The sequence below is a fragment of the Styela clava genome, chromosome 8, assembly GCF_964204865.1.
Source record: "Styela clava chromosome 8, kaStyClav1.hap1.2, whole genome shotgun sequence".
Classification (NCBI taxonomy): Eukaryota; Metazoa; Chordata; class Ascidiacea; order Stolidobranchia; family Styelidae; genus Styela; species Styela clava.
In genome coordinates this window covers 18,610,658-18,634,130 of record NC_135257.1, presented here as the reverse complement: position 1 = coordinate 18,634,130, position 23,473 = coordinate 18,610,658, and the positions used below count along the sequence as shown (strand labels likewise).

At 35.7% G+C, this 23,473-nt stretch overlaps 2 protein-coding genes and 5 pseudogenes across 2 annotated transcripts in view; 2 read left to right on the top strand and 5 right to left on the bottom strand.

The window, feature by feature from the left end:
• Nucleotides 1–4,649, bottom strand: part of LOC120346425 (uncharacterized) — a 200,558-nt gene extending 195,909 nt beyond the window's left edge. Inside the window, exon 1 of the mRNA XM_078115547.1 lies at nucleotides 4,646–4,649. The gene's annotated coding sequence lies outside the window, so the exon portion shown is untranslated. The remainder of the gene's footprint in view (nucleotides 1–4,645) is intronic.
• On the top strand, nucleotides 13–2,076 carry LOC120345437 (arylsulfatase J pseudogene; annotated as a pseudogene).
• Nucleotides 2,536–6,082, top strand: LOC120345436 (arylsulfatase J pseudogene; annotated as a pseudogene).
• A 2,768-nt stretch (nucleotides 6,083–8,850) lies between these two features.
• On the bottom strand, nucleotides 8,851–10,731 carry LOC120346033 (arylsulfatase I pseudogene; annotated as a pseudogene).
• LOC120345395 (cyclic AMP receptor-like protein A) lies at nucleotides 10,731–15,662 on the bottom strand. The gene has a single exon (XM_039414826.2). It carries the CDS (start codon nucleotides 15,548–15,550, stop codon nucleotides 14,546–14,548), a length of 1,005 nt encoding a protein of 334 aa, XP_039270760.1. The 5' UTR covers nucleotides 15,551–15,662; the 3' UTR covers nucleotides 10,731–14,545.
• LOC120345394 (arylsulfatase B pseudogene) lies at nucleotides 15,626–19,732 on the bottom strand (annotated as a pseudogene).
• LOC144425604 (arylsulfatase I pseudogene) lies at nucleotides 19,676–23,413 on the bottom strand (annotated as a pseudogene).
• Between the last annotated feature and the right edge of the window lie 60 nt (nucleotides 23,414–23,473).

Below are 23,473 nucleotides of genomic sequence, written 5' to 3'. Positions count from 1 at the left end.
CTCGCACCAGTCATGGCACTGAAGAATACTGTTCTATCCTGCCTATTAACGCTATGCTGCATTGGTATAATGACAGCTGAATCTCGTCCCAATATTATTTTTATATTGGCTGATGACTATGGATTTAATGATATTGGTTATCATGCAAGAGAGCATGAATCAGCAATGAAGACACCTTTCTTGGATCATCTTGCTAGTGAGGGAATCAAACTAGAAAACTATTATGTTCAACCAATATGCTCACCGACTCGAAGCCAACTTTTGAGTGGACGTTACCAAATACACACTGGATTACAACACAGTGTTATTTGGCCTTCACAGCCAAATGCTCTTCCAATTGAAAACATACTTTTGCCTGAGCAACTCAGAAACTGTGGTTACGATACTCATATGGTAGGAAAATGGCATCTTGGATTTTATAAGGAAAAATTTTTACCATGGAATAGAGGTTTTAATTCATATTTTGGATATTTATCTGGCGGAGAAGACTACTATACCCATCAGCATGGTTATCATAGAATGAGTGGGGTTGATATGTGGGATTCCAAATTTGGTCCTGTCAATAACACATGGGGAGAATACTCTGCTAATTTATTTGCAAGAAAAGCAATCGAAGCTATTGATAAACGAGATCCTGCAAAACCTCTATTTTTATATCTTGCCTACCAGTCTGTGCATTCTCCATTACAAGTACCGGAAAAATATATTGAACCATTTAAACATATAAAAAATGAAGCAAGAAGAACTTATGCTGGGATGGTTCTAGCAATGGATGAATCAATTCGTAATGTAACTCAGCATTTAACGGATGCCGGTATTTTAGATGATACAATTATAGTGTTTTCGACTGATAACGGAGGCCAGACATTGTTTGGTGGTAACAATTGGCCTCTCAGGGGACGAAAAGGCACTCTATGGGAAGGAGGCGTGAAAGGGGTGGGTTTCATGTATGGGGAACCCCTTGGAAAGCGGGGTATGACACATAATCAACTATTACATGTTTCTGATTGGTACCCGACTCTGGTCCAAGGAGTAGCTAAGTGCCCTAAAAGTAATGGAACCCAGCCTTTAGATGGATATAATCAATGGGATTCTATAGTGAAGGAGAGCCCTTCTCCAAGAAAAGAAATCTTACATAATATTGATCCTTTGTATGTTTATAATTATAACTCCAATATGGCAGAATATTCAAATGGGTTTAATACTAGAGTTCATGCCGCTATACGTAGTGGTCCTTGGAAGCTTTTAACTGGAAACCCAGGGTTTGATGAGTGGGTAAAACCACCAGAATCAAATCAAGATACAACTGATTTTTCAAGTAACACCACATTTGAGTACTTTTATTCAAACTCTTTCTCCAGCGACTCAAATGTTAAGTTATTTCATGTAGAAACTGACCCATATGAACATGATGATGTATCGGACAAATTCCCTGCTATTGTTAAGAAACTATTAAATCGACTTGCTGTATATAACTCTACTGCTGTCCCTGTTAGATACCCTCCTCCTGACCCAAACGCGAACCCAAGATTGCATGGGGGGTTTTGGGGCCCTTGGATGAAATAAATTTTTAACGGGTAGTGTCGTAAAAGTCTTATGATTTATCACATTGAAGATTCACTCGAATTCTGTATCTCCTATGTTTCTTATTCTCCTATACCTTTATTGATTTTGAATATATTTCATTGCATTACTTGCCTTTTTTAGTATTGTTGGATTGCTGTCAATGTATTGGTAAAAATTTCCAAGTAATAAATGTAGGCTTGGAGAGTCCTAGAAAGCTCTTATCAAAATATATTCGGACCCTCAAATTTTTGACATACTTCACATAAAACTTAACCCTGACTTTAGAATTTAAATCATAAACCGAGATAGCGATCAGAAACCGCCGACTTATCGACCATCCGCATCACTAATTAGTTAATAACTCGCTAATTATACGATATAATTCATCCAAAATCAATAGGCTTCTATGATATGATAAATACACATGCAAAATTTGGAGCAGATTCAATCTCGCTTTCGTGAGATATCGCGTAACATACGAAAGTGTCTAACAGACAAACACACAAATACCTATCAACATACTTACAGATCGAGATCGATAAGTAATAACACTCCCCGTTGCATTTTGCCAGCGTTTCATATACAGCATTTCATATATTATTTCATATTTAAGCCGAGGATTTATTTCTACTTCCAATTCTACCTCCCAATTCAGGGAATTTGACAATGCAACCCTGCGCCTGCTAAGACTCCATGACCAGTAAAATATTGTTTACTGGAATTCTCACAAAACGGTGAAATAATGCGGAAATTTTCATATTTTAATATTGCATATTTTTTGAATTCATGAGACATGAAGAAACTATAAAATTGATATTTAGAAATTCACAAATATTGATATTTAAATATTATATAATATATACTGTGTCTGATGTGGTGTCCTGAGATTATTATTCTCATATTTACTGACAAACTATGACCGAAACTAAAATTATATTGGAGTGGCTAAACTGGCTATATCTAGTGCCATACTTTGAACTACGAGCGTCAAAAGCTTTCATATCTTTAAGATCAAATACTGGTATTTTTTCTTACCAGTTATGCCTTTTTGTGTTAATTTAATTTTTGCAGTTTCGTACACAAAGTTTTCTTATTTGCAGTAATTTTTTATGCTTTTCAAATGATTTTTTAGAGTTGAAAACTTAATAAATTTAGTTTGCTTTCCTATTAAATTGTATAACAATCAATTTTTGTGCAATTTCATCATTTAGTTTAGTCAATCATGGCACTTTCATGCCAACATCGCATTTATTTCTATGTAACTGTTATACATATGGTGTCCATAAAGTACCTTTACAATTACATTCTTGTTATGAAGTCAGTTCGCAATATATCTTGACCAAGTTTGTTGTTTTTTTATTCAGTAATTGGTCAAGTATTTTTATTTCATTTAATACATATGTGAGTGCCAAAACAATATATGGTATCGATTAATTCCATTTGCAGTTTTAAAAAATAACCAACACAATGCTTTTAAATCAGATGGGATATGCATGGGTAAAGTTGTTTAGTTTATTTATTCTAAATAACGCTGTGGTAGCCGATCGTCCAAATATTGTTTTTATTCTCGCTGATGATTTGGGATACAATGATATTGGGTATCATGCGATCAACCATGATTCAGACATGAAAACCCCATATCTCGACCAACTTGCTAAAGATGGAATAAAACTTGAAAATTATTACGTTCAACCTATATGTACTCCATCTAGAAGCCAACTTATGAGTGGAAGATATCAGATACATACTGGATTACAACATGCTGTGCTTCATCCAAATCAGAAAAATGGTTTACCATTGGATAATATAATTTTACCGGAACAACTTAAAAATTGTGGTTACGACACTCATATGGTAGGAAAATGGCATCTTGGGGATTATAAAAAGGAATATATGCCGCAATATAGAGGTTTCAATTCATTTTATGGATATTTGAATGGTGATGAAGATTATTACACACGTTATTTAAAAACATCCTCGACAGAATATGGAGTTGATTTTAGAGATGAAAACGGGCCGTTCAATACAACATGGGGCCAATACTCAGCTCACTTATTTACTGATCGAGCTAAAAAAATTATCGGTGGTCGTGATAAGTCAAAACCACTGTTTCTGTATCTTCCGTTCCAATCTGTACATTATCCAATGCAGGTGCCAGATCATTACATGATACCATTTGCTCATATTAAAGATAAAACAAGACGGACATATGCGGGAATGCTTGCCGCTCTCGATGAAGCCGTTATGAATATAACAGAACATTTGAAAACTTCAGGAATGTTTAATAACACGATTATCATATTTTCAACGGACAATGGCGGACATACAGATTATGGAGGAAATAATTGGCCACTAAGAGGCAGGAAAGCGACTTTATGGGAGGGAGGGGTAAAAGGTGTCGGATTCGTCAGTGGAGGGGATTTGAAAATATCGGATGTTAAAAGCAGTAACTTTTTGCATATTTCTGACTGGTTTCCTACTATATTGTCAGCGGCAAATTGCCAAAAAATTCACGGAACTCAACCACTCGATGGCTTTAATCAATGGAACGCCATTCTTCAGAAAGAGCCATCGCCAAGAAAAGAACTTTTGCATAATATTGACCCCCTTAAAGGGAAGCCTATTAAATCAAAAATTATTCAAGGCGTAGATATAACTATTCAATGCGGGATACGATCTGGACCTTGGAAGTTATTACTTGGAAATCCTGGCTTTTCTGATTGGGTGAATCCACCAGAGTCGCGAAAAATAAATCCATATTTTTCTTCTATGTCTGATTCCAACAAAAACCTAGAGGGTTGGAATGCACATTCTTATAAACGTATCTCTGCTATCATGTTATTTCACATTGAAACTGACCCATACGAACGCCATGAAATTTCATCCTATTTTCCATCTGTAGTGACAGCTTTACTAGAAAGAATCAAAACGTATAATGCAACTGCCGTACCACCAAGGTATCCCCCTGGTGATAATAAAGCTTCTCCCAAATATCATGGAGGGTATTGGGGTCCTTGGGTAGAGTGAATCTGATTTACGTTAGAATTTACAAAATACATTATTAAAAGCAAGTTTAGGGTTGAACCGGACGAAATATTAGAGTAGCAGTCTACTGTTACATTGTCTGGTAACATGTGACACGTCATTAAGCCTTCTTATCAGTTTTCTTCTTCCCTGGGATAAATATGTAAATCCTATCCTATCCAGGGTGCAATACCTTGGGTAGACTATGCTGAAAACTCCAGATATCTAATCTGAGAATAAAACTGTCTGTTGATGAGTTTCTATAAATATTCATTCACTTGCAGTTTCTTTTATTCCTAAGCATAACAACTGCCAAATTTCTTTGTTCATTGTGCAAATCTTCCATACTACATACAATAAGTTATGCCATAGAAAGTTACCTGCAATTGCTTTTTTTCCGGAAGGTAATAACTGCAATTTTTTTGTTTATTGCGCAAATTTTTTATGCTACTTATGATAAGTTATGCCAAAGAATGTAACATAACAGATATAGTATTTTTAGATTTCTCCTTTGCATTTGAACTTTGGTACTTAATTACTTTCAAATAGGCTTAGTGCAATGTTTGCTCCAAAAATGTTTTTGTATACTAACCATAGTTTTTGATAAATTTTATTCTGCATGAATTTCCCACTAGATACACATACAGCATGCTATTTAAAGATCAATTTCATGTGATGGAAATATTTTGACAGCATTCCCGTAGATTTCGCGGGGCGGTGTGGCTCAACGGGCTAAGCGTTAGGAATACGCTCGCCACCGCACCTCTAATTACTCTGCGTGGGTTCGCAGGTTCGAATCCCATGCAGGGGTGGTTATGTGCGAGAGGATTGCTGGACTCCTCGCCGTCGTTGGGTGGTTCACGTAACCGCTGGTCGGTTACGGCTTCCTCCACCACCAAGTCCATGCTTCCGAAAACAAACAATACAGTAAAAAACTAATCCCATACCCGACTTGGAATGGTAACCGGACGAGAGGCCGTGGTTCGCCATATGGATAAGCCGTCTTATCGGCTTTCCTCTCCCCCGGGATAAATATGTAAATCCTATCCTATCCTATCCTTCTTAGTACTGAGCAGTGTGCAATTCCAAACAATTCTGATAGCCAAATTTGTAAGAGCCAGTGTCTATGCATACCTTTTTTAACCAGGGTGGCCATAAAGTCTTGATATTTTTTAACATTTGCAAATGGGATATATTGTTTTGACCCTCACAGATTTTTTATGAGGTCAAAATACTTCAGTAATTACTGATTAAAAATTAACAAACCTCCCTCGTTGAGATATATATATTGAGAACTGACTTCATAATAAAATTGAAATTGTAAAAAACTCTATGTAGATTTAATTGAAAATCAAGGAACATGAAATACTAGAAAACACCAGCCTAATGAGAATTATAACTGTGCAATTCCAGTCTCCAAGTGTTCTTTTTCATATCTGGTTCATTTTCAACTTTCTATACTTTTTTATCAATAAATTTTTGAATATAGAAATACTGGATCTTGCTTTTCAGAAGTGAGAAAGGCAGAGCAAGAAGGCTTTAATGGGTCCATAAGATATGCAGTTATTATCTAACTATGGTTGAATACCAATCATTGCTAGAATTCTCATTGTGAAGCATTTGAGAACATCAGTAGAAAGAAGGTACTCCCGTAGACCGGTAGTATATGTGTACCAGGTTAGGCCACAATTTTATTCCGATTTTTCTTATTTTAGTTCTATTATGAGTTCGGGGACTGTCTGTACCCCTGCCCATAGGTTTGAGTCCCTTTACACCACTCACTCGATGTGTATAGTAGGCGAACAAAATTAGTTACCTCCATATTGGTACACACATTTCCTGACTTCTGGAGCGCCGTAAAGAATTAGTTAATTTAGCTATTTAGTCTTCATGACAAATGCGCACGGGCAAATAATACTGACTCAAGAAAATTTCAAATTGTGAAGTGTTGGAGTTATCATGAGATAATAATGGTTTGTTGGTCTCATTGCTGAGGGTCATTGTATAACAAAACCATAAAATGAATTTCTTCAATCAAGGTCTTGCAATATTCTTGGATAAGTTTGAAGATTCAGGTGTGTCATTCATAAGGGTATTAGTACCTTTACAGTGGTGAGTCTACCAATTATGCGTAAGTTCATGCTGGATAAATCACCTTTGGAAAGGTATAAAGTTTGATCTGCAAGTCATGTATTTGGAACAGTAAAATTTAATATTCATCATAACAAGATGAACAATATTTATAAACAAGACCCTTGAACATTAGGGGAGACATTGGAGTTGTGTGTGCTCAAGTAATTATATTTTTCGGATCTCTGTCTTGATGAGGAAGCTTGACCTTGGGGCAGATGCACTCGCAAAAACTAGGGACACTTTCGCTTTGCTCGTATTACCCAATCACATCAGTATTTTTTGTTTGACTCATAAACATGGTTAAGTCGTTTAATCATATTAATGAATTTCTGTCTTGATGAGAGGTTTGACCTTGCGACAGATGCACTTGGAAAAATTGGACTTTCGCTTTGCTCATAATATCCAATCCCATCACTTTTTTTGTACAACATATTTATATGCCTTCCACTTCAAACAAGGCTCTGGGCAAGCAACCAATGCTGGGTAAAAAAACTATTGTAGTTTGGAAGCAAACCAGGTGGCCAAACCACTAAAGCTCATGCTTATAATACTATAGAAAGACTAGAAAAAAGACCTAGAGAAAAAGTTCTTTTTATGACTATTAATCACACATTTTGCCCCAACAAAGGTCCTATACAACAGTACAACCAGTCAGCTGCTAAATGTACGCTTGACCTGCTAAACACAAAGTACGAAGCTTTTTTAAATGCTTTATTGGAAACTGATATGAAGTGACAAATTATCAAAACCACAGTGGGAAACATGATTAAAGAAAAGAAACTTGAACTACACGATAAAAAAAAAATTGAAATAAATTGTCAGATGGCTCAGGAGGCATTAAGTTGAAAAGTAAGTCACCCACTTCACCTACACCTTTGAGCAGTAGTTCCCAATCGAGGGCCTGTGGCCCACCAAGAGGGCCATTCAGCAGCTGGAGGGGGGCCTCCATGACAGGCACGAAACTGATTTTACTTTCACTAGAATACTCCCATTTCTTCTTAGTTTCATTGCTTGATAAAGTTATTTCACAGGGTGTTACCGTTATCCTATTGTTGAGCATGAATTATTTGAATTATATATGAACATAATCGGATTTGGAATCCACTAATCCAAATGACACTATAAATACCATTGTAATATTGAACAATGGGGAAGCCTGCAGAAGGGGTCAAGAGATTTAAAAGGTTGGGAACCCTTGCCTTAGAGTGAAAAGTTCGACAGGATTGGAACTATATGCTGTGCCAGAAAATTTAACCAAACACCCCAAGAGGAACACACACCTTTGCGTTCGATCATCGTGACCCAGATTTCTGTCATATATATGATTATTTCTAATTATTCTCAGAACTGAGAGTCACGATTTCAAAATCCCTATAATTGAAATTTAATGGTAATAATCATAGCCACTTTCCAAAGTATCAAGTTTATCAAAAATTTTTTTAAGAAATTGCACATGACACGTGAATGAATGAATCTCAATGAATGTAAATTGCGGTTAGAATTTTTGATTAGATAACAGTGGTCATTTCCAGTAGCATAACCATTACTAGCTATTTAAATCAGCGTTTCTCAATCTGCGTTCCGCGAGCTTCTTTGAAGCGTTCCACAGAATATGGATAGCCTCTAAATTGGTCATCATATCTGTTGTACATGGCGACTCTGGGTAGGAAATTTGTCTCCCAGTTGACAACAAACAGGCGGACAGGCCTCGTGCTAGTAGGTGTTCTGAGGCAAAAAAGTTTGAGAAACGCTGATATAGATGAACAAATCAGATTTGGATAAATTGATGCATATAATGACATAACATAAAGGAATGCATATATCGCTATAGGGCAATAAGATAAGCACATTAATAAATCATGTGAAAATCTGGCACTGTTGGCACCATATTTAAAAATAGCTACTCATGCTTCATTTTTGTCAGAGATATTATTATACCCTCTGGCAATGACATCCCAAATATGCCAGAGGGATTTAAAAAGTTAAATTTAGAATTGATAGTTTGTTTTCATTGAACAAATATATATAGACCAAGGCTATGCTAGATCAGATTTAAAGGAGGCTAATGTCACAGAGGACCACTGAAACTGTATAGATATATGGTGATTAAATTACAGGCTTCAAAAATCTTGTTGCATATTGAGTATTTATTGCTCTCTTATGTATAACTCGATGCTTTATAAAATAGCAGTGGGACTCTCAAAATAACTTTGCAATGAAGTTTGGTTTCATAGTTTTCCAATTTTTGGCCTTGACTCCAGTTGTGCAACAGGCCTGATCACGAAATTGATACTTCGCTGCTTGCCTGGGCTGAAATGGTTTCCTTTCACAATGAAGAAGTTGAATTTTGCATAACGCTCGACCTGAGGGCTTGAAGTCATTTTTAAAGCACCATAACCTTGATTTAGATGAAAAATCAATAATAGAATAAAATTTATGGGAAATACTTTAACAACCTGGTATATTTCTATAACCAGGGTCCCCAAAATCCACCCAGATTTTTTGGGAAAGATCTCGGATCAGTTGGTGGGAAGCTAACCGGAACAGCGGTCTTGTTGTAAGCAGCCAACTTCGCTAGAAGATCTTCCACAACAGTTGGAAATTTATCGGACAACTCAAATTCTTCATATGGATCTGTTTCTATATGGTATAACTGAATGGTCTTGGCCACTGTGTGATCTTCCCTTGCATAGTCAGTTGTATTTGAGAGAGTTTGAACCCATTCTGGTGGTTTTACCCACTTGTCAAATCCTGGGTCGCCAGTTAAAAGCTTCCATGGCCCGGAACGGATCGCTGCATGACCTTTACTGGTGTTGAATTTTTCTGATTCTCCAGAACTAAGTTGATCTTTATTTCTATCATATCTTGGATCAATGTTGTGGAGAATCTCAGTCCTTGGAGAAGGTTCTTTTTGCAAAATAGCCTTCCATTGGTTCATGCCGTCAAAATTTTGCGTCCCGTTTACTGCTGGACATTGGGTAGCTGCTAATAAAGTAGGGAGCCAATCTGAAACATGCAAAAGCTGGTTATGAGTTATACCATGAACACCTAGTGGTTTCCCATGCAGAAATCCAACTCCTTTGACACCACCTTCCCATAGAGTTACTTTTCTTCCTCTTAGAGGCCAGTTGTTTCCACCAGCTAGGGTCTGTCCTCCATTATCTGTTGAAAACACTATTATTGTGTCGTCCAACAAGCCTTCAGCATCAAGTTGTTTTGTAATGTTCTCAACTGCCTCATCTAATGCAGCTACCATACCACCATAGATCCTTCTGGCGTTGTCTTTAATGTGATCAAAAGGCTTTACATACTGGTCAGGAGCTTGCATAGGGCTGTGTACAGACTGGAAAGCCATGTATAGGAATAGAGGTTTAGTTTTGTCTCTGCTATGTATAACTTCTTTTGCTCTTTCTGCATATAAGTGTGCAGAGTACTGGCCCCAAGTTTTATTTGTAGGACCGGAGTTACTCCAAAAATCAACCCCACACCCATCGTTCCCCCAGCAAAAAGCTTTAGTGTAATAATCTTCTGAACCAGTTAAGAAGCCGTAATAAGAATTGAACCCTCTTTTCCATGGTACGTAATCGATTTTATAATCCCCAAGATGCCATTTTCCTATCATATGAGTGTCATACCCACATTGTCGCAACTGTTCTGGCATAATTATATTATCTAATGGTAAAGCATTGGCTTGATCTGGGTGGATATAGCTATGTTGTAGACCAGTGTGAATTTGGTAACGTCCGCTCATAAGCTGACTTCGTGTGGGTGTACAAATCGGTTGTACATAATAATTTTCCAGTTTTATCCCATCGGCAGCGAGTTTGTCCAAAAACGGAGTTTTCATATCAGAATGATGATTTTGAGCATGGTAGCCAATATCATTGTATCCAAAATCATCAGCAAGAATAAAAACTATGTTTGGTCTTGTAGTCTTACTTGCTGCTACACTCAGTAAAATAGAGATTATACATAGAGCTGTATTAGCCATTGTGTAGGACTGTAGGCTATGAAACAAATAAATGGATAATTGTAAGTTTATTTCAACTTTTATCAGAAAATTAACTCAATATAAATACAATAAAATCATCTATGATTTAGTTTAAAAAGTTCTATAATGCAAGGGCTTTAACCCAAAAGAGGGGAAAATGACAAAACTGTTTTAAAAAAATGCTGTTTGCCGCATGTTGGGAGACAAATTTACGACCCAGAGGCGACCAATTTAGTCACAGTTTTGATCCCTGTCTCGCAGAACACTCCGAGGAAGCTGTTCCGCGGAACACAGTTTGAGAAACGCTGCATCAGATGATCGAAATCACAAATAATCAATTGAAAATAATTTAAATTGCCCTGAACTAGAACGGAGACAATATTGGATACATTTTGGACATCCCATATTGTTGAGCTATACATGATTGGTAATTTCATGATTAAAAGTTTTATGAAAATGACAAAATTCCTAATTTAAATAAAGTACAAAAATGCACAAAATATAAATGCTCTAATTATAACAAATACCATATTGAAAATGGACATTTTATCTCCCTCGACAAAGTGAGGCAATAAAATGACAATAAATTGTTAAATTCATATAATTCACACTATAAACTTGGCATATTACAAGTCAACATACTTAAACTGGCAAACAAAAATATAGAAAATACTTGAATGGATGGAATATGCATGTGATTGGCTGCTTATCCTATCTGTGGTTAAATTTCAACTTAGAAATCTTCGTTTCTAAGTGTGATAGTATATGAGTATTGGCAATGTGGCGCATCGTGCTGAGCGTTAGAAATACGGTACATGCTCGCTACCGAACCTCTGATTTCCCTGTGTGGGTTCGCAGATTTAAATCCCATATGTGCAAAAGGATTGCTGAACTCCCCACCTACGTAGGGTTCGCGAAACTGCTGGTCGGTTACAGCTTCCTTCATCATCAAGTCCATGCTTGTGAAAACAAATAACTGGCTAACTAATCTCATACCTGACAGGAACTGGCAACCGGACGATTATTCCATCAATGATTACTTTGTCTGACAAGAATACTGGCATATATTTGAAACAGAGATAAATTCAAAGACACAGTTTATAAAAAGATGACACGAATTATTAAATTGCTCAGGTCCATCAACAAAATACCGCGAATTATTAAATTGCTCAGGTCCATCAACAAAATACCGTGGAAATGTGAGGCGGTAAATTAAATATGACAATATCTATAAGTTCCTATAGATCAGGGCTGGGCAACATACAGCCCGCGACGAAATTTTGACCGGCCCGCTGACTGTATCCAACCCCACTCTGTAATGTGGTCCGACGCATCATTCCTGAAAGTTGCCAATCGCTCTACTCTCACCTCACTGTCAATGCGAGCTGGTGATATAAACAATTGCCTTAGTGAACAAACAATTGCGTTAGCACACTTGTTAAACAAACAATATAAAGTCAAAGTAGAGAGCGTTGTAAACATTCCCCACTAATGTTATCAGTTATATTTGGAACCTAAATATAAATAGATTTTAGAAATTAGATTTTATATTAAGTTTTATTAACCATGGAATATCCCAAGAAACGTAAAGTTGACAGAGAGTGTCGAGCATTTAACAAAGATTGGATACTGAAGTATTTATTGTAATAATCCGGCCCGATGAGGACTTCATTTTCCCACATCTGGCCCGCCGACTAGAGAAGTTGCCCACCCTGCAATAGATAATTCTTCAATTTTAATTAATTTAAATATATTGTGGGGCTGCATAAATCATAGTCAACCCCTTCACAGGCTTCATCACGCCAAAAGTCAGAGAACACCTGGCATAAAGTAGTAATAGAAACTATGACATAAAGGCAATCAATCATGGAAAAATTGATAACAATCATTAATAAGTATATATTGGATTCAGTAAGATTTGAAAAACAAGTTTTATCACAGCTAAACCAAAGTATCATATAAATATACTACATTAAATTTAATACCTGAATAAAACGGTTCCATTACATTTGAACCCGCGTACATTTGAACCCATGACAATTGCACCTGCATATTATTGCATCTATGGAATTTTTTTTATGTTTTACGGATATTTGAACCCATACTAACCCTACCCATGGGTTTTAGCACCCGCATATAGATTGAACCCGCAGATATACACATGGGTTCAAATGTACGTGGGTTCAAATGTACGATCACCGAATAAAACAAATAGGATGTAGAATGAGGTGTTAAAGTAAGGGCCTACAGGGGATGCTCAACATGGGGAGTATTGTATCTTTTTTATAGATGAGTTAAACACTCCCGTAACAATGCATAAAACAAACACAGGTTAGGATTAGCACATGCCTTTCATAACTCAGGACAATAAACAAAAAGTGCTGAAACGATAGTGACCTCCAAAATAATCAGAGCCTTAGGCTTACAAACACACCGTACGAAAAGACTTTCACACTCTGTGATAATCTGGTTAATTGCGAGTGCCGATGCGGGTATGGAAACAGCTAAGCAAGTGTATGCTCCATGTGTCTTCTGCTTATAGCATGATTTGTGATTTATGAAAAAATACCAATGAAACGATATATCAAATCGGGAGTCAATGCAAAGAGATACGTACGGTAAAATGTAACGATTCTTCATTATTATGATGCCAAATTTTATTTAAAAAAAATGTACTAAAATAATAAAGTTTAAAATTCATAAGATTCATAATTTTAAAATAACTTTGTTTATGGTAAATATGGTATTGGTACCTTTAGAAAAGTGGTTCTCAAATGGCGTGGACAATTTTTTGAGGGGGTGTGAAGCTAAGCAAAAATAAAAATATTTGCTAGATTTGATCTTGCCTGCCTTATTTTGGATATTAACATTTCAAAACTTTCATTTATTCCATTATTTACGTTCCATCCATATATTTTTTCAACATGTTTTTCGAATAGAACACACTTTCGCCTTGCTATTTGTAGCTTATTGTTAGCTAGGTATTTTTGAGGTGGGGCGCGAGACAAATTCTAAAACGGGGGGCGTGGCTTAAAAAGTTTGAGAACCACTGAACCGCTATATTAATATCGATGTGTAATTGAATTGATGGGAATTTTTACCAAAATATAATTTAATATATAGAAAAAACAATTTTACATCACCCCAAAAAATCTGAACACTTATAAATGTTTGTTTGATTTTAAAATTCACAGTAAATCTGAGAAGTGATAGAGAACACTAAGAACAGCATCGCAATGAGCCCATGGTTTAAGAATGGAAAAATGGGAATATATCCTCGCATATAAATCTACCACTAAAACAGTGAATATATATCGAAATTCTAAGCCAACTCAGACTGGTATTGCTGTCATAGCAAAAACATGTAAGCGATCATGACAACCAATCACAGACTGTTATCACTGTCATAGCGTACCAAGAGCTGCTTTGCGTGTGTACATGCACGTTCTTATTGTGAGAACTTGGTTCGAATTGTAGCTGTTGGAATTAGGTAAGCATATTGTCATTTCGTTTCAGTGCGATAAGTGTTACGTGTAAGCTGAATTTTTAGTGTGATCAGGGTTATTTGCGTATGATTTGAGTTTCAAACTTGGCCAATATGCGAGGATATAGGGTAATCACTAGAGGGTAAAGATAAGATTATAAAGATTAAAGACAAATTGATGATAAATTTGTCAGAGAGTCACATATCTTTTAGTCCAGCAAACTATCAACAATTGTGAAAGTTTGACCTAACTTCAACTTTAATTTTTTTTCATAGTGCAATAGATATAAAAAAGAAAATACTCAAATCATGATTGTCTATGAATACTCTTGCAGCAAATGGGTGAATCAAAGTTGCTTTCCTTCTATGGACCCATAAGGGACATTCTCACTATTTGAAGAAGCTCCACTTGCTCTTGTTTCTGAATCTCCGAAAGCCGTTGAATCATTTTCAACTGTGTATTCTTGTATTACATCTTTCTGAGAAAATCTACTTGCCCAAGCCATCCGAATATGCAACCACGTTAATTTTGATTTTGTCTCTGGGTCGAGACCGAATACAATTGCGTTGCAAGCTCCTTGTAGAGGTGCTGTAATCGCTGTCATTATCCAAAGGAAATAAATATCTTGCCCTTGATCTGTAGCTGCATTGTGTATTCTTAATATGAGTGGAAAGAATGATAAGACCAGATAAACGAGAGGATACCATATCAGTGTCTTCATATCGTCCTCGATAAGACTTCTCATCATTTCTGCATTGGTGTCTTGCCCTCCCTGCCAACTTGGTATAGAACGCTTGTGAAGATACAGAGTTCTCCCCCAGAGTATAATCATGAAGATTAGAATCAGAAATAACGGCACATACCAAATCACGAACCTCCAAGCCACTGAATCATGTTTAATCCAGCACCAAGCACCAGCTGGTCCGTAATTATCTCCAATAAGAGGAAGCAGGCTGAGAACTAGAGGTGGAAAAATCCAAGAAACAAAATGGAAGTACCAATGCGGAGTATGTTCTTGACGCGTCAACATTCGATACAAATTGAAAGTTATACAGCTGGTCCAAGCTAGCACAGTCCAATCAAAATATGTCATCCACCACGCTTCGAAATCGCAGAGCGGTCCATCCTTCGTCATATCACCTATCATGTACCCAATCGTATCGAAAAAAGCGGCAATACTCAAACAAAGTATCAATTGTTGAGCTTTCACCTGATATTTTCGGAACAGCCATATTGTACCGATCATAAAGAGACATCCAATCAGTGATAAAGTACCGAATCCTCTTTTCAAGCCTATGATAACACTGCATTTGTGTTCATCGCCCCCGAATAAAGTGCAGTTCGTTGACATAACGAGTCTTGCTGGTTCCCTCACAAATAAAACTATATTTTTTTTAAGTATTTAAATGTATCTTTTAGAAATCTATCTGAAATTAACAAAGATTTACTGATAAGTTTAATATTAAAAAAACTTGAGAAAAATGAATATAGCAGATATGTATATGATGGAACATTGACAAAACGAACTAGATCTAGACCAGTGGTTCCCAAAGGTGATTGACTGGGGGACAAAATTAGAAGCGGAAGGATATTCACTGGTCAGAAGAGTAGAGCGCCAGTGGGGGCCCGATACCGGTACGGATAATTAAGATACCAGTATAATTGAATCGTAACAAATATACACATGCTTAAACTGTGATAATGATGTAACAATTGACGGTACCGAGAACGCAAAAAAAAACTGTTAAATGATTGCAATTAAGTTCGGTAGGCCATATTGAAACATTACGTGGACCGTAATTGCAATCGTTTGGTTTGGGAACCACTAATCTAAACAATGCAGAGATGAAAAAATTCCTGTCCTAAATTATAATAGCTCCTCACCTACCAATGGCCAGCTTGTGTAAAGACTTATTCAGAGAAAACTCCATCTGAATACTTGGCCTGACTTGATAACTTACCGGTATATGAAAATACGCAAAATCAATTCAAATAGTTTTAAAGTGCCTGATACTTAGGCCTACTGATTTCAGGAATCTTTTATAGAGGTGGGTAATTTCCAATGAATCATACTTTTAACTTCCTTTTAATTATTACTTGGCATATTGAAACATGAATAATAAATTTGTCATCGACATGAATGCACAGATTTTAAAAAACAAAGTTTGAATATAGGCCATATATATATATATGCTATGGTAAGGAGTATAAAATTGTAATACTTAGGTGGGACCAATCGCACTGTGGATATATAGGGTGTCCAAAAAATTTCAAATTTCAAGGAAAATTTTATAGTGATGATAATCAAAAAAAAATTTGTGTTTGTTTATTAATAGTTCTTATTGTGCTTGTAGTTTCCATTTAATTAATTTAATGCTCATAATTTTATTTAAACTCACAATTGTTGATACTATAGAATTGGGCAAAATTTTTTGGAGAACCCTTCATATATATATGCTATGGTAGTATATGCAGTTTATAATTGTAGAATATAATTCATATATATACACAGTATTACCGTAAATAGAAAATCTCAGTTGTTGATTAGTATTGCGGGCCGTATATCAAAATTTATAAAATTACTGTATTGAAATTACTCGATTTTTTTACAAAACTATGTATAAAAACATTTTATTTGCACTATAGCACATTCATATTATCATCACATTTTATTGCAGACTTTTTGAGAAGATATGCAATGGCTAATTTTCTCAAGTTTCTCTCAGTACTTCTGAATTTATATCTATTGAACCATGCTGTCGCTGATATTACATATCAATGCAAATGAATTCATAAAATTGAGATAAAAGATAATCAAGAATTTATGAAAAGCTTGTTTCAAATTCATACAAAACTTTAATACTTGAATGAAAAAAAATTTTATAATCAAAAAATAAAATCACAGATTAAAATGTTTAAAGGATAGTTCAGTGCTTATAAGAGATTCAAGGAAAATTTAAAATCATACTACAAATGCATTTGAGTAACAGTCCTATTTGCCAATAATTAAACTGGTGTGACATATTTGCAACTCCCCAGGCACATGACTATTAACATACTAAATAAATACCAGGATACATCTTGTGGAAGGGACGTCAAAACTATAGAAAAAAAAGTTTTCAAATTTTTTTTTTACAGTTTGGCAACGAGATATGATGGTATTGAAGGCTGTTAAAAATAATACTATAAATCTATGTTGTACTATATAGTTTAAAAATTGTTTATCTCTAAATTTGATCATGAATATTTTGTTCTATCAGTGAATATACAAATTAACAATATTGAAAAAATCGAAATTTCGTTGCAGTGCTTCATTACAACAGTTTCATGTATGCACATACCACATAAGGCATTTTGTTAGATAAAGAATAAGCAAAGAGCTTAGGCAATGATAGAAGATTATATGGCATTATATTTATATTGTTAATATATATGAATAAAGGTATGAACATTCATAAAGTCCGGTTAGAATAGGATTTACATATTTATCTGAAGAGAGGGAAGCCAATAAGACAGCTGAAATAAATAGCGAAACATGTCTTGTCCGGTTACCAGTCCATGTCACGTATGGGATTAGTTGGCCAGTTATTTGTTTTCAGATGCATGAATTTGATGGCGAAGAGCGCCGTAACCGACCATCATTTACGTGAACTACCCTACGGCGGCGAGGTGAAGGTTAAATTAGGTGAAAAACTTTGATTGAAGCTTCGAGCAACTAATGGTTTGCATATAAAGGTATATCAAATGAAGTGAAAACAACTCAAATAAAACTGATTGGAATAAAACAAACCTGGTTAAAATAGATTGAAAACTGACTTCATAACAAAATTTGAAATTGTAACAGGACTTTCTAAAACCCATAATAAAATTATTGCACATCAAACCGTATTAGCATTATTTTCATCCTTCAATCCATGGACCCCAATACCCTCCGAAATATTTAGGGTCCGCATTCATGTCTGCAGGAGGGTTTCTACAAGGCACAGCAGTGGAGTTATATAAAGCTAGTCGACCTAGTAAATCCATCACTACAGAAGGATACTTTGCTGATAATTCTTCTCGCTCGTAAGGATCATTTTCAATATTAAATAGCTTGATTGAAGCACCATTATCATGTAAATATGGATCATAGCCATTTGCTACAGCAATATGTGGCCAGAATTTTTCATGGTTCAGTGCCTTTTTTAATTTTTGTGATTCTGGCGGTTTGACCCATTCAGAAAACCCAGGGTCGCCTGTTAACAACTTCCATGATCCAGATCTTATTGCAGCATATTCGGTAATGTCAAATCCATTGACAAATTTTCGTTCTTTTCCTGCCGCATGACCAATCGGATCAATATTATGTAAAAGTTCATTTCTTGGTGAAGGCTCCTTTTGAAGAATAGCATTCCATTGGTCGAAACCATCAAATCGTTGAGTTCCAGGCATTTTTGTGCAACTTGTTGCTGAGAGTAAAGTTGGGAGCCAATCAGAGACATGCATGAAATTATTGCTTTTAATATCCGATATTTTTAAATACCCTCCCCCCACAAATCCGACACCTTTTACTCCTCCTTCCCATAAAGTCGCTTTCCTGCCTCTTAGTGGCCAATTATTTCCTCCATAATCTGTATGTCCGCCATTGTCCGTTGAAAATATGATAATCGTGTTATCAAACATTCCTGAAGTTTTCAAATGCTCTGTTATATTCATAACAGCTTCATCGAGAGCGGCAAGCATTCCTGCATATGTTCGTCTTGTTTTATCTTTAATATGAGCAAATGGTATCATGTAATGATCAGGCACCTGCATTGGATAGTGTACAGATTGGAACGGAAGATACAGAAACAGTGGTTTTGACTTATCACGACCATCGATAATTTTTTTAGCTCGATCAGTGAATAAGTGAGCTGAGTATTGGCCCCATGTTGTATTGAACGGCCCGTTTTCATCTCTGAAATCAACCCCTTCAGTATAAATATTGCTCATAACAGTATGTTTATAATAATCTTCAGCGCCGTTCAAATATCCATAAAATGAATTGAAACCTCTATATTGCGGCATATATTCCTTTTTAAAATCCCCAAGATGCCATTTTCCTACCACATGAGTGTCGTAGCCACAATTTTTAAGTTGTTCCGGTAAAATTATATTATCCAATGGTAAACCATCAGGATGGCCAGCTAAGATAACACCATGTTGTAATCCAGTATGTATCTGATATCTTCCACTCATAAGTTGGCTTCTAGATGGAGTGCATATCGGTTGAACGTAATAATTTTCAAGTTTTATTCCGTCTTTAGCAAGTTGGTCAAGATATGGGGTTTTCATGTCTGAATCATGGTTGATCGCATGATATCCAATATCGTTGTATCCCAAATCATCAGCGAGGATAAAAACAACATTTGGACGATCAGAGTTTGCATAGGACACAGCATACAGCAGAATGAAACTAAAAATGCCTAAAACATGCATACTTGCATGTCAGCTGTAACTGTAATATAAGTAGGAACATATTTTTAAATGCAATTTAATCTCAGTCCAAATTTTATCAAAAATCAAATCGTACCTAATGATTGATTGTAAGACAAAAGTTTCCAAATGCCAACTGTTTTTTAAAGTATTGCTACACTATATTGATTTTGGCACTGAATTAGTTGACAGCTTGACAATCCAATTTTTTCATACAACACAATTTAGGCTATGCCTGATATGTAATGAGCTGCTTTGCCATTGCCTACCTAGTAACCCACCATGGGTGAGGTAGTGGCACAGGAGTCAAACCCAAGATTTTATCCTGGGATTTCATGACAGATAAGACTAATGCTTTTAGTCACTAGGCAATGGATTTTTAGTGAGGTACAGAATTTGGACACTTTTTGTCTAAGACATCCTACTTTTCAAATACCAAATGTTTTGCACTTTATTGCAGTAAAATTAAAATGCCTTTGGCACAAAATTAGTTGAAAGCTCAGGTATTTATAAAATTATGAGAAAAAAAAAAATGGAAAATATAATTCATTGTATATAATAGATTTACAAGATATAATGAAAACTTATTGCAAAATGATGAACAAAATGTCGGCCCCTCTTATAATAACTAACAACAATCACACTGTGAGGCCCAGAAAAGTTGTTTAGCAGACGTGCACGAATATTAAATGAACAAAACAATAATTGTAGCAGCATTTAATAAATCAGTAAACTAAAATGTAATTTAGAATGCAAGACAGGATCTAGTAGAATGAAACATATTGCAAATAAAATCGCTAATATAGGATTGTCCTCGCACAAAATATTCATAACATAATCGCTTCTGAAATCATAGGTATATAGCTGCAAATAGTGAAAGTTGCCAAAAATAACACAATAATATTAAAACGAGAATATCGGTCGGAGGCCGAAGACTTATCGATCGAAACTGCGGTTTTGATTCATGACTCTTTAGTGACACCGCGTGTCCCATCACTAATTAATTAATAACTCGCTAATTATACGACATAATTCATCCAAAATCAATGGGCTTCTGGTCCGAGATATGATGAATGCACATGCAAAATTTGGAGCAGATTCAACCTCGCTTTCGTGAGATATAGCGTGCATCTAACAGACAGACAAACAAACAAACACCTATCAACATACTTACCGATCTTAATATCGATAAGTAATAATACTTTCAAACAGGGAAATCTATGATTAATAAGTGCAAGTGTCATATAGTCTAGAAATATAGTACTAAATGGAACTGCAATTTATAATGGTAACACTGAACATGGAACATGTAAAAGATTTTGAAAGTTAGTAACAAGGTTACTACAAGACTCATCCATAGGCAAAATATCTAATGAGGTGTGACCTCCTTATTTTCAGCCAGGCTCTGCGCAGAGCACTAATTCATAAAAAGCTATGTTTTTTGAAAGACTAAGATCTTTTCAGTTACGCATAGCTTGGACATGTTGGTAGGTTTTAGCCAGAAGCTTTTAACTTAGGAACAGTATAAGACATTGTGTATAATATTATGTTAGGCAGTATGATGTAAAAATTGATGAAAGTATTACTTTCAATGTATATGCATTCTAACTTCTTTCATATTTCCAAACTACATAATTAGGCCATTAGTTTTTATATCAAAATTTTGACTTTACATAAATATTTGTGAAGGGCAAAACTTTACAAAAAATTTCGGAGTAAACAAGTAATAAAATAGTTCGGAACAAACCTAAGAAACAGTAAAGAAGCAAACTTCAAACAATAATATAAAAAGGCTTGCAAATGTTGTAACAATTGCTATATTTTCATACTTTTAAAATTTTGTACCTACAGTTTTGCAATAAAATAGTTTTGTACACACCAATGAGGCAGCTCAGCAGCTATGAAACATTAGCATAATTAGATGCTTCCAAGAGTGTTTGATAAGTGCAACAGTTGGCGCTCCAGAAGTGTATGTACCAATATGTTATAATATTATTATGTGAAGAACCAATATCAGGGGAAATGGTGAAATTACTAAACTAAGGAAAGGGGAATGTAAGAAAAAGGTAATAACAGATTGCTAATACTAATGACTCATGGACTCTACCTGGCTCAGGACATGACGTAAAATAATCTTATGACTCAATAAAATATATAAATATATGTTCATCTTGGTACACATACTATTGGAGTAGCCAATAGTTTACATATTTTATTTCTATTAATCAACCATCCATGGAGACCAATATCCCCCATGAAATCGAGGATTCGCTTTTGGGTCATCCGGTGGAAATCTCACTGGCACAGCAGTAGAATTATATTTTGCTAATCTAGTCAGAAGCTTTTCTACAATAGATGGAAATTTATCAGCTACATCATGGTATTCATAAGGGTCTGTTTCAATATTAAATAACTTTACATTTGTTGCTTTGATGGATGAAATTGATTCACCTTCGTACATACTATCATCATACTTGTTGGATTCGGGGGGCTTCACCCATCCTGCAAACCCTGGATCACCAGTTAACAATTTCCACTGACCAACACGAATACCAGCTCTGACTTTAACATCAAACCCATGTTTCAGGCTATTGGTAGTACGATTGATATGAGATATGTACAATGGATCAATATTATGTAACAGTTCCTTTCTTGGAGATGAAGTCTTTTGTTGGATGGCGTCCCATTGGTTGAAGCCATCCAATGGCTGCGTTCCATTGACTTTCGGACAACTAGCTATACCTTCTACTAAAGTTGGGAACCAATCAGAAACATGGAGAAGTCCATCATGAGTTATGTGATGAGTTTTTAAACGACGACCATGCACGAAACCGACACCTTTTATTCCTCCCTCCCATAGGGTTTCTTTTCTGCCTCTTAATGGCCAGTTGTTACCCCCTCTCAATGTCTGACCTCCGTTATCAGTTGAAAACACAATAATTGTATCATCTAAAATACCAACATCGGCTAAATGCTGAGTTACATTACGAATTGATTCATCCATTGCTAGAACCATCCCAGCATACGCTCTTCTCGCTTCATTTTTTATATGTTTAAATGGTTCAATATATTTTTCCGGTACTTGTAATGGACCATGAACGGACTGGTAGGCAAGATATAAAAATAGAGGTTTTGCAGGATCTCGTTTATCAATGGCTTCGATTGCTTTTCTGGCAAATAAATGAGCAGAGTATTCACCCCATGTGTTATTGACAGGACCAAGTTTAGAATCCCACATATCAACGCCACTCATTTGCTGATAAAAATGCTGATGGGTGTAATAGTCCTCAACTCCAGTTAAATATCCAAAATATGAATTAAAACCTCTATTCCATGGTAAAAATTTTTCCTTATAAAATCCAAGATGCCATTTTCCTACCATATGAGTATCGTAACCACAGTTTCTGAGTTGCTCAGGCAAAAGTATGTTTTCAATTGGAAGAGCATTTGGTTTTGGTGGCCAAATACTTTTATGCTGCAAACCAGTATGGATTTGGTATCTGCCACTTAAAAGTTGACTTCGTGTGGGTGTGCATAGTGGTTGCACGTAATAATTCTCTAGTTTTACACCATTTTCAGCAAGATGGTCAAGATGTGGGGTCTTCAAAGCAGAAAGATGTTCTTTTCCATGATATCCAACATCGTTATATCCAAGATCATCAGCGAGAATAAACACAATATTAGGACGAGATCTTGCCCTCACACAGATAGGAACAGCAAATACAATGTAGAAGAAAATTGATAAAATCATACTATCTACTGGATTATCTTGACATTTAGGATAGGTACCATAAAAGCATTTACATATTTATCTGAAGAG